This window comes from Sinohyriopsis cumingii, chromosome 16, assembly GCF_028554795.1.
Source record: "Sinohyriopsis cumingii isolate HCF-2022 chromosome 16, ASM2855479v2, whole genome shotgun sequence".
NCBI lineage: Eukaryota > Metazoa > Mollusca > Bivalvia > Unionida > Unionidae > Sinohyriopsis > Sinohyriopsis cumingii.
Window position 1 is genome coordinate 97,524,206 of NC_142976.1, and position 11,969 is coordinate 97,536,174.

An 11,969-nucleotide genomic window follows, 5' to 3' on the forward strand; every position below is an offset into this window, starting at 1 on the left:
CTATAACAATCGGACTTTACTCTTAAATTTTTCCACATATAATAGATGTGTACCAAAAATGTAAAATGGTTAAAATGCTGTTAAACGTAAATACACTACTTTGCTTAACAGTTCACAGGCAGACCTATGTGTATGGGGTAAAATAGGTAACAGGTGTTCTATTTATAGCATGCTACACTTTGTAACTACGCTCTATGAGGTAAAGGGTTAAGAAATATTTGAAAAATTGCTAGAATCTGCTAGAAAAGCAAAGGGCTGTTCCATTTAAACAAACATAGTACCCGGGGAAGGCATTTAAAAAAAAAATATGCCAGGGTACTATGATTACTCAATAGGTTAATTTGTTGTTGTTGTTGTTCTGGGGCTTAATGCCATTTTTCAGCACAAGATAGGCTATACATGGCGGCCAGTATAACTGGTGGAGGAAGAACCCTGGAAAACCCAGGGAAGAACCACCGACCCACGAGAAGCTACTGGCAGGCTTTCCCACTTACCCACGGTAGCCTTGGATATGAACTCACGCAGACAGAGGTGAGATGGCAGTGATCCGGAACAGTGAGCACTTTGGACCATTCTGGGGCCCCAAAGGTTCATTTAAAAGCAATACTGAGTTATAAATTGCATCCAATGGTGATTACTCCATATTAAAACTGCCTTCCCTGGTATACTGGCACAAAGCTACACTGATTATCTATACGTGCAGACAAACCTGCATACTAGATATTATTTATCTACCCAAAGTGTTGTTTGCTAACAAGGTTTTCATTTAAAAAGTCAGCACCCAATATTGTCCACAAATTTGTAGAAAGCTGAAAAATTGTCATAACGACTTGAGATTTTAATTAGGTCATTTGTCGTTTGAGTAGTTTTCGCTAAATAGTACAAACTGTGCTCGTCATAATGTTAAAATAAAAAAAGCTTCAAAATGTAAAAAAAATTGCTGTAAATAATTTGAAAATCTAATCAGGTTATCTGCACATGAATAACAAATAAGCTGGGCAAATTTTATTTTGTCTACATTTAGCTGTTTTTGCCTAATAATGCTAATAAGATGTTGGATAGATGGAAAAATGTACAGACGAATATAGAAAGAAAAACAATAAAATGTGCCTGTTGCAAGCAGATGGGCCTATAATAATAATAATAATAATAATATATATATATATATATATATATATATATATATATATATATATATATATATATATATATATATATATAAAATTATATCACTCTTCATCGCTTCAGCAGTGATTCTGTAAATTGACTTATTTTTTTAATTAAATCAAATATTTTTGAAGCACACTGATAAATGCAACAGCATATAGGATGAGAATGCAAACAGTTATGTAAACTTTCAAAAATCAAACATGGTTTAATAAATGTATTTATTACACCCTTTATACCCAATCCCATTCTTTTTTGCATTAAAATAACACTTCAACATTTTCCCATACTGAACAGAGATAAAGTTTTTGAAACCAAATTTTCTTACTGACATTGTTAACCATGTGACATGGATCAGCTTTTGTTAACAGAAATCATGATATAAACATGCTGAAGGTATAAAAATCATTATCACGATATATTTGATATCAGTGGCAGACTGTCAAATGTCGGTGGTATAGTGGTCAATGCTGGTGGCAGACTGGCCAATGTCAGTGGCAGAGTGTCCACTGTTGGTGGTGGCAGTGGCAGAGTGGCCAATATGTGTGGCAGAATGGCCAATATCGGTGGTTGAGTGCCAAATGTTGGTGGTAGCTTGGCCAAAGTCAATAGCAGAATAAAAACATGAAATGTCTACAAACTCTTTTAGCATCTATGATGTAAACATCATCCCACCAAATACAGTGATACTGATGACATGCTACGTGTTAATACAAGCAAGATAAAAAATAGTTTGTTCTACATCTTCCATCAGTAGAACTCTGAGTCGGAACTTTGGAAAGATCCTGAGTGGTCCCTATTAATATCCTGAATACTGCCTGCAGGACTTCCTATACTGTTAGGGGTCTCCAAAGTACGAGTGGCGCCTGAAAGGGAGGAAAGTTTTTAACAGTTTAAAATATATGTGCTAAATCTCTCTTCAAAAGATGCAACCATTCAAAACCAGTTACAATGTAATCATCATTTTAACCCGCTTTAATGTAAGATTAACATCCCTGGGGCTATATGTACATCCCTGGGGCTATATTTACTTCCCTTAAGCTATATTTACATCCCAGGGGTTATATTTACATCTTTAGTGCTTTATTTACATCCTTGGAACTTTATTTACATCACTGGGGTATATTTACATCCCTGGGGCTATATTTACAACCTGGGACTATATTTACATCCCTGGGGCTTTATTTACAACATTAGGCTATATTTACAACCCAGGGCTATATTTACATCCCTGGGACTATATTTACATTCCTGGGGGCTATATTTACAACCTGGGACTATATTTACATCCCTTGGGGCTATATTTACAACCTGAAGCTATATTTACATCCCTGGGGCCTATATTTACAATCTGGGGCTATACTTACATCCCTGGGGGCTATATTTACAACCCGAAGCTATATTTACATCCCTTGTACTATATTTACAACCTGGGACTATATTTACATCCCTGGGACTATATTTACATCTCTGGGGGCTATATTTATATCCCTGGGGGCTATATTTACATCCCTGGGGCTATATTTACAACCTGGGGCTATATTTACAACCTGGGACTATATTTACATCCCTGGGGCTATTGTCTGTGACAAATTAATTTCATAAGATATGACCTGATACAAATTTGGTCAAATTAAAGTAAATAGAACATACATACTTGTTATTTTCAAGTTTTCCTTCCAAGGTTCAAACACTCTCACACAGAAAATCTGGTTCTACTCCCTACAGTAGGGTATTTAATGAATTACTTATGAATAAACATCAATTACATAAATAAGATCCATATCATAAAACAGCAAGTCTAAAAAAAACTGAACAATGACAAGATTCCATATATGGCCTTTATGTCCATATAAGACTGCCAGTGATCAGGTTTTGCTGGGGAAACAACTCTACACACAACTTCATTTTGTCAACAAAAGTGATCCCCAAACAACAAACTACTGGAAAAATATTAACCTGTATAATTTACTATTAAAATGCCAAAACAATTTATGAAACCCATTCTGCCCAAATTATTGAAAGCTAAGATCATGCATCTTTATCCTGTAATAAATTACTACCCAGGAATCCTGAAATTCTAATGGCCAGAAATATTTCCTGCTATATTTACATGGCAGTCATAAATTGCAACATTTAATATACATATATTTAATGGACATATGACAAGTTTTGACAAAAAGAAACATTTAGATTTAATTATTAAAGTGTAATGGTCAACACGTAATTTTCCAATCAGGATTTGCTGTTATCTACCGGTAAGTGTTAGTGTTATCCTTCCATCATTAAATGCAATCCTATGGAACTAATCAATTTTAATAATAATGTTTTCTTTAAAAAGATCAGTACTACAGAATTTCAACCAACACAACTATTTTATTCCACACTAATGTTGCTCAAATTAATTGACAAGAAGCAGACATAACACAACAGATGGGTATTACAGTCAGATGGTGAAATTTTACTGGATCTGGTTCCCAATTAAGTCTTGAAAAATGACAACAAAAGTTAATTCTTATTTATTTCTTATTAATTTTGGCCTACGCTTCATATAATTTATTCTAAAGGCACTGACACAAAGACATACAATCTAGTAAAAGATTATGCGGCAATTTGAAATAATGTTGTTTCTGAGTATATGCTGGTTTAAACCTTGACACATCCAGAAAATTCACCGATTTGAGGATCTCTGCTCTAGCCATATAATGACTAGAGACAATGTATGTTCTGGGTATAGGGAACAGGTTTCTGACTTGCACGGTTGCCACTGTACATGCACAAGTAACAATGGGTCTAATGAAAGAATGCTTTTCAAGTGAATCACCACGTTCACAAAAGTAGCAAGATAGTGGCTACGCATTCACGATTACTCAAAAAAATGATACCCCTGCCAGTAAAATCTAGTCTATATGAAACAAAAAGCAGTATTAAAAATCAATATGTATTCTGAGGCATATTTTATGATTAATGCTCTAAAATGTTATTTGTTTTTTTAGCATCTCCTTGTCTTCTGAGGATTATTTTACAATTTTATTTCATGCACCATTTCATCTTGTGGAATTATCAAAAGTTTTTAGTATAATTTGCAACTACTGATGAACAAGAAGCATTTCTTGTAAAAAAATCTTTTTAATTAAAACTAATATTTCTCTACAGCTGTACCTATTTGTCTACGTTTACACCCATCCGCAAATGATGCAGCTTTTCACATGTTCATGTGCAATATGTTCAGAGTTGATAAAATAATTTTAATCTAAGTGACTACAGTCATCTTGGTTGGTTGAAATGACTTTCACCCCTTGAATAACATGAGAAGTAAAAAATATCAAAATCTTTTTACATAAATATCCAACAAAATGAGAAAAATAATGAAATATTATTTCCATCAATGTATTGCAAATATCTAATTCTCAAAAGGGATTTTATTGGCCAACATTAATAAAATGGGTAATTTTGTTGATGCCCACTATCAAAATTTAGCTTTGCGAGATCTCCCTCATTACATATGGGTGCACCTTAGTTGTAACAGCAATAAAATGAAAATGGTTTTAGATTGAAAACTTTCTATTATAAACAATTTACCCAAATGCAGGCTTCTTCTAAATATTTATTTAAAAAGATCTGGCAGGTATTTTCAGCCAATCCAAATTGTCATTATCTTAAATTGGGTATTTATTATTCCATCTTAAACAGGCTGGTTCCACAGCTCTTTAATTGGGGATTTATTATTCCATCACACACAGGCTGGTTCCACAGCTCTTAAATTGGGCATTTAACAATCCATCACACACAGACTGGTTCCATAGCTCTTAAATTGGGCATTTATTATTCCTTCACACACAGGCTGGTTCCATAGCTCTTAAATTGGGCATTTATTATTCCATCACACACAGGCTGGTTCCATAACTCTTAAATTGTGCATTTATTATTCCATCACACACAGGCTGCTTCAACAGCTCCTAATTTGGGCATTTAATATTCCATCACGCACAAACTGGTTCCATAGCTCTTAAATTAAACATTTATTATTCCATCACACACAGACTAGTTCCATAGCTCTTAAAATGGGCATTTATTATTCCATCACACACAGGCTGCTTCAACAGCTCCTAATTTGGGCATTTAATATTCCTTCACGCACAAACTGTTTCCATAGCTCTTAAATTAAACATTTATTATTCCATCACACACAGACTGGTTCCATAGCTCTTAAATTGGGCATTTATTATTCCATCACACACAGGCTGCTTCAACAGCTCCTAATTTGGGCATTTAATATTCCACCATGCACAAGCTGGTTCCATAGCTCTTAAACATTTATTATTCCATCACACACAGACTGGTTCCATAGCTCTTAAAATCATTACCAGTAGCCATATCTGACTTAAATTATATAAAATGGGATGGCTTAAAATTTCTTCCCTCTTAAAAATTTTTCTTTATTTTTCTCACAACTTTCTAAATCAAAGATGCATAAAAAGACAAAAATTTGAAAAGAAAGGCACAAACAATGTCAGCTTCCTTACAATGTTTTGGATAAGGACATGCATAAATTACTATGACGCAAGAATTAAATGTGCCAGAACAGTTCTTACAGTAAACCCCATTAAACAGGATTAAAGCAATAAACATAAAAATGTACAATTTTATTAGTCATCTTTCCTTTCACGACTCCAAGCGACCATCAATATCCCATTAAAAAACTTCCAATCTTAAATAAAATATTTCAGGTCTTTTTTTTCTCTCAAAGAGCTCCTAAAGCTTTCTGATATACCAAAAAATGTAAATTAACATTTATGAATATATTAAATATAAAAATGATTCTCTTATATGTACTACGCTGAAGCTGTTAAACTATAAAAACAGAAGTAATTACTCTAAAACCCGATTATTTCTGCTTAGTATTAAAACGGTTATTCCTGTAACTTAGACACAATTCCCAAATCCAAAAGACCACTACAGCTAAATAGAGACATGGGTCTATTATTAGAAACGGAAACTATTCTCAGACCATGCCGTTTGTTTGTACCACTCTACTGATTTTAAAAACAAAAAGAATCAAGGATATAAAAAATGCACAAAACATCTATTTATTGATTTAAAATTTCTTACCTGACTGTAACCAAGGGGTCTCTAACAATGTCAAATTATTGGTGTTCGCTGGTCATTTCTGGTTTCTAGAGTAGTCTATTTCAGTAAAAACTGTGTTGTCCATATCCAATATTTGCATTGTCTACTTATAATATTTCTAACACAAATTAAACAATTAAATAGGAGGAACTCTTGTACACATGTGTTTAAAGATAGGTAGTGCAAAATTTAAGGAATTATTGAGATTATTGAGATTTTCAAAGACAGTGAACTAAATCGCATCTGTTGCCTCAAAACATGGACTGACCCAAGCAAATATGGCAACTCCTTTTGATTCGTAACGCCAGCAAACTGACAATGCCTGTGACCACCTGGCAACAATCAGGTTAGAACTTATAAACCATGAAAGAAACGATTAAGCTTTGTGCATTTTTCATATCCTAGATGCCTTCTGTTTTTAAAATCGGTGTGTGTGTGGGGGGGTTGTTACAGACAAATGGGATGGTGTGAGAATACTGTAGTAGCAGAGTAAATAGTATGCCATGAATCGCCAAAATTTACAATTGTGCTTATGGTATAACAGTACATGCATCATATATATATAACTGTACATAGGAACCCACTGTAAAACTAACAAGAACACAGAAATGATCTTCAACCATTATTTAACACATACAAATATAAAAATATGAAGAATCACAGGACTTGCACATAAGATGAAATTGCTGACTGCCATTAATACCACCTTAACCATATATATATATATATATATATATATATATATATATATATACACACACACACACACACACACACACATATATATAAATATAAACTGCATCAAGAAATGAAAGAGAGAAAAGAAAGGACAGGTATGAAATACCTGGCCAAGAAAAAGACTGATCATTTGAAAGCTCAGTGTGACCTACTTCTGACAACCTCTGATGAATTAAAAAGGTCTGTACACACCTTATTTGTTAGAAATTCAGAGTATAAAGAGGAAGTTTGTTATTTGTGTTTGAAGCTGTCAGATAAAAAAGTGCATGGGTACAGAAAATGTATTTTAAAAAACTCACATGCATGATTTGTTTATATCCTTGTACCCTAGTGCACAGTTTTGTTGTCAGATATATGACACAAATTACAACATGTGCTCCCTGTCCCTCTGGTGAGCCCCTGACCATCATTTCAACTTCAGAAACTCATGATACTTACACCTCCCCTTTTAAGCATCCTCACGAATACAGTCAGCTAAACAAGATAGTATACTATGTAAAACTAGTTTTTAAAAAATGCCCAAAACTCCTTATTAACTTTAAAGATTAAAATGCAGAAAAGAAATTAATATTTTTTAATATGTTTAAGTATGTAATTAAGATTACTCATGACTGCCACTCACAAAACAATGCCTATGAGTTGCTATGAGTTTTATATTGTATGGTTTGTCCAGTTATCATGTTAGCCTTTCTTTCTTATCATGTACTTTGAGATCAAATGCTCCTTCTTCAAGCATCTACATGACCCTGAACAGTGCTCCCTCTTTATAACTGGTGTTTTAAATGAAGCAGGTTTAAACTGAAGATGTTCCAACAAGGCCATGCCCTGTATTAAAACATAAAACTTGTGTATTCATTTGTAATTTTTATTAATTAAAATTTCCTCTCCAAGAACAAAAATAAAGTCAAATAAATGAAATAACATGATAAAATAAATTGAGTCCAATTTTATAGATTCATCATACCCACCTTATAAAGAGGGGTTTTAATGAGAAGGATAACTGAACTTTAACAAAATCGCTGCTATCATCTTTTGAAAGCAATACCTATGTAGCACTACCAGCTAATGCAGGCAAAACAAAAAACAGACCTAAACAGGCCACACACAAAATTACACAAAATTCTACATCTCGCTTGCTCCACCACAGCAAATTAAATTTTTAAAAAATAAATTTACTGCGTCAAGATATGTTGATTGCTTTAAACTACTTTTATTCATGGTGAGTAGAATCCTCCAATATGATCATACCCATTAAGTTTCACAACTGTATAGAAATAATGAGCCAAATTTAGACATTTTACATAATCACTGGACTGTTAATAGTGGGTCACTGTGACCTACTCTTGCCTGTAACTGTTACCCATCAAAATTAATACAGCCATCAAGTTTCATGACTGCATACAATAATGTCAGAGAGATGGAGTTAAATGTAATGAAACCTATGCCAGCAACAACGAAAATGTTCTTGGAAAAAGTGATCACAATATGTCCACTGTCCTTTACATGCAAGACATAGAAAATATTAAAAAACTGATCGAACGAGAGCAACTTACCAAAAACAGGCGTATTGTCGGCAAGTTTGGACCTATTAACTAGCGTGCTATTTAAGGAGGAAGGAAAAGTCATGTTAGCGAGAAGGATGGCAAGGCAATCAGCCACTCGGTTATTGGGGGCACAAGCCAGAATAGGGGTGTGTCCTGCAAAGATACAGACAAATGAACAGACATTGGGCATAGACAGAGTTGCCCAACAATACAGTCCAGTGAAGATGTGCATTCATTCATTCCAGTGATCAAAATTAAGCTCTCCCTGGTAATACTTTTCCTCAGTAACGTGTAGAACAAAGTAACAAAAGCCAATATATTGTTTAATGTCACCAAGGTTATAAGAAAATGACACGGATTTTAAACAACTTTTTTCAAAATGTTTACACAAAATAAACTGGTCAACATTCATACCACTGCACAAGAATATGCTGCATCTGTTATAAGAAAATCTGTACAGCTCTCCCTCGTTATAATGCTCCTTGTTATAACATGATTCTGGATATAACTGAGTGCTACTGTTTGACCTCTTAGCAAAATCATACTAATGTATAACAATAAAGATTGAAAGAAAAAAGGTACAATTTAAGTCTTAGAATTTATCTTCATTTCCTTTTCAAAATACCATTAATGAACCAATTTTGATGGTGCCTGCTATTTCACCATCCATATATTACACTATTCTCTATATATCACGGTACTTGGTATAGTGCAGTTCAGTATATAATGCTGTCAGTGATGACAAAGCCCAGCTACTGTATTATAACAAGGGAGTGATGAACTTGTTTCCTGGAATTTCGGTGGCAACTAGAGTTATATTTTGCAGCAGTATTTATAAATAAGACTGGAAACTTTTGTTAACAGGGAGAGTTTAACCTAAATGGACTAAATGCAATATTCAAACTTTTTCATAAACCACATTCAATAGTGAAAGACTGGCAAGTCTGCCCATGCTAATAGATATATGGAATAATCAATCATGCAGAATATTTATCATCTTCATGCTGTGTATATGATAATTACTGTCAATCACTTTAATTTCTTATCATATTATGTGGTTGGTTTAACAAATACATACTTGTGGGTACTTTATTTCATGGCTTTGTCACCTTTTTATAAAAAAATTTAACAGTGAAGAAAAAATAATGAGCAATGATGTACAAGTCTTTAAAAAAGATAATACCAACATTCAGTTCCACACAAATTTGAGCATTCAATTCTACACAAATGTGAGCATTGGATTCCATAACTGCGAGCATTCAATTCCACAACTGTGAGCATTCAATTTAACAGATTTAGAAACAAATAGGCTCAATCCCTACTGCAGAAAATAAGTTAATTAAGTTAGTCATTGCTAACACCTGACATAAATGCAGAGATTCAAATTAATGAAAGTGCCTTTTCCATGCATGTATTAGACACCAAGCTTAATTCCACTGTGGTAATTTTTAGTAATTAGGATCTTGAGTGTCTTTATGGACTGCTATCAAAGCGCTCGACAATTAGAGGTTAGGCACTAAAATGGTTAATGACAGTAAAATGCTATTCTCAAAACAGATTTTGCCCTGTATAATCAGTTATGTTGAAATTAACTCGACTAAAAATACAACGTAGCTGATATAGCGTTTAAGAACTGTAAATAAAATCCACTCCCGCAGGACTGTCTATCGTGAAGAGTCTCTATCTCTGGAAACCACAAACGATGATGCTGAAACTCTATGAAATCCAAGGCTTCACATAAGATAAGTGAGGTGAATACAATTCATATGACAATGATACTAGATGCCTGATTTGGAGTTTTAATGTAGCTTTAAAAAATATCAGTCATATTGCTATGATGTCTGGAGTGTGACAGTTTATAGTGAAGCCTAGCACTGGGGCATCATGCCACAGACATGTAGCATCATACAGTCACATTATCATGACACCAGGTTGACCAGTCATAGCACTAACCTCTGAATGCTGAGAGCCAAGCAAGGCAGCTGCTAGTACCATTTTTATAAGTCTTTGGTATGACTCTGCCAGGGTTTCGAACCCACGACTTCCCATTTACGAGGTGGATGCTTTAACCACTAGGCCACCTGAGTGGTTCTAAAAAAGAAACATAGTTGCTAAAGCAAAGGGAATGTTCAAAATAAGCAAACCGATGGCCTGAAGTATGCATGATCAGTTGAAAAAGCTCGTAGAGAAGTCTTGACAAGCCTGCAGAAATTGCCCCGCTGGAACCCATTGTTGCTTAGTGACTCTGACCTTATCCAAAGACAAGGAGGACACTAAGTCACGGGCAAGATCTCACTCATGGTGAATAAAATGCAAGGAAACAAATAACATGAAAATTCTATCCAGTTATGCCAAGGATGCAAAGGCAAAATTCATGGATAAATTGTTGGTTGTGATTAAAGACAATCATGTACTGGACTCTTTGTTAATTAACTGAGATCTGATCTGTTGAGTGACAAGCGAGGCAGCTGCTAGTACCATTTTTATGACTTTGGTATGACTTGGCTGGGGTTTCAACCCGCGACCTCCTGCACTGGGGCAAACGTTCTAACCATTTAGGCCACTGGAGTGGTCAGCTTTGAATAAGAATGACCGATTTGCTGATCATTTTTTCGGCAGTCACTTCATGTGTGAAAATTACTTAGCAGCTACTGTGTTTCATTTACTCAATGGTATCAATGAATATTCATGATCAACGGGAAAAAATGTACTGGTAAAAAACTTTTGTTTATAAAACTGATATTTAAATCAGTAACTGCCTTCTCATTAATCTATTCTGTAAGGAACAGTGTCTAATAACAGATAGTGCTTTTTAGGATATTATGGTGATTTCTGTCATGACTAAGTTGTGACTAATCTTATTCATTTTAAAAAAGGTGAAATCATTGCTTTACATTTCATTTATGTGAACTTGAATGCTTTCCCAAAGGTTTCCAATTCCAATGCATTGCATAGAGTTTATTATTCTAAATGGGTATAATATGTACATAATAGGTACTCTAAATGGGTATAATAGGTATTCTAAATGGGTATAATATGTATTTGAAATGGGTACAATTGGCATTCTAAATGGGTATACTAGGTATTCTAAATAAGTATAATAGGTATTTTAAATGGGTATAATAGGTATTCTAAATGGGTATAATATTGGTCTAAATGGGTATAAAAGGTACTCTAAATGGGTATAATGGGTATTCTAAATGGGTATACCAGGTTTTCCAAATAGGTATAATAGGTATTTTAAATGGGTATAATATTGGTCTAAATGGGTATAATAGGTACTCTAAATGGGTATAATATGTATTAAAAATGGGTATAATAGGTATTCTAAATGGGTATAATATTGGTCTAAATGGGTATAATAGGTGCTCTAAATAGGCATAATAGGTA

The 11,969-nt window shown here is 34.0% G+C and overlaps 1 protein-coding gene across 2 annotated transcripts in view; it reads right to left on the reverse strand.

Annotated features, from left to right (window-relative positions):
* Nucleotides 1-1,227: 1,227 nt before the first annotated feature.
* The window catches only part of LOC149781031 (uncharacterized), a 146,496-nt gene continuing 135,754 nt past the window's right edge, over nt 1,228-11,969 (reverse strand). Inside the window, exons 27-28 of one of the 2 annotated variants that reach the window (XM_089938165.1) lie at nt 8,589-8,732; nt 1,228-2,033 (exon numbers count right to left, since the gene is read on the reverse strand). In XM_089938165.1, coding sequence (XP_089794291.1) covers nt 1,918-2,033; nt 8,589-8,732 — 260 coding nt within the window. In that variant the 3' untranslated portion in view covers nt 1,228-1,917. The remainder of the gene's footprint in view (nt 2,034-8,588; nt 8,733-11,969) is intronic. The other variant, XM_089938166.1, reaches the window with a different exon arrangement.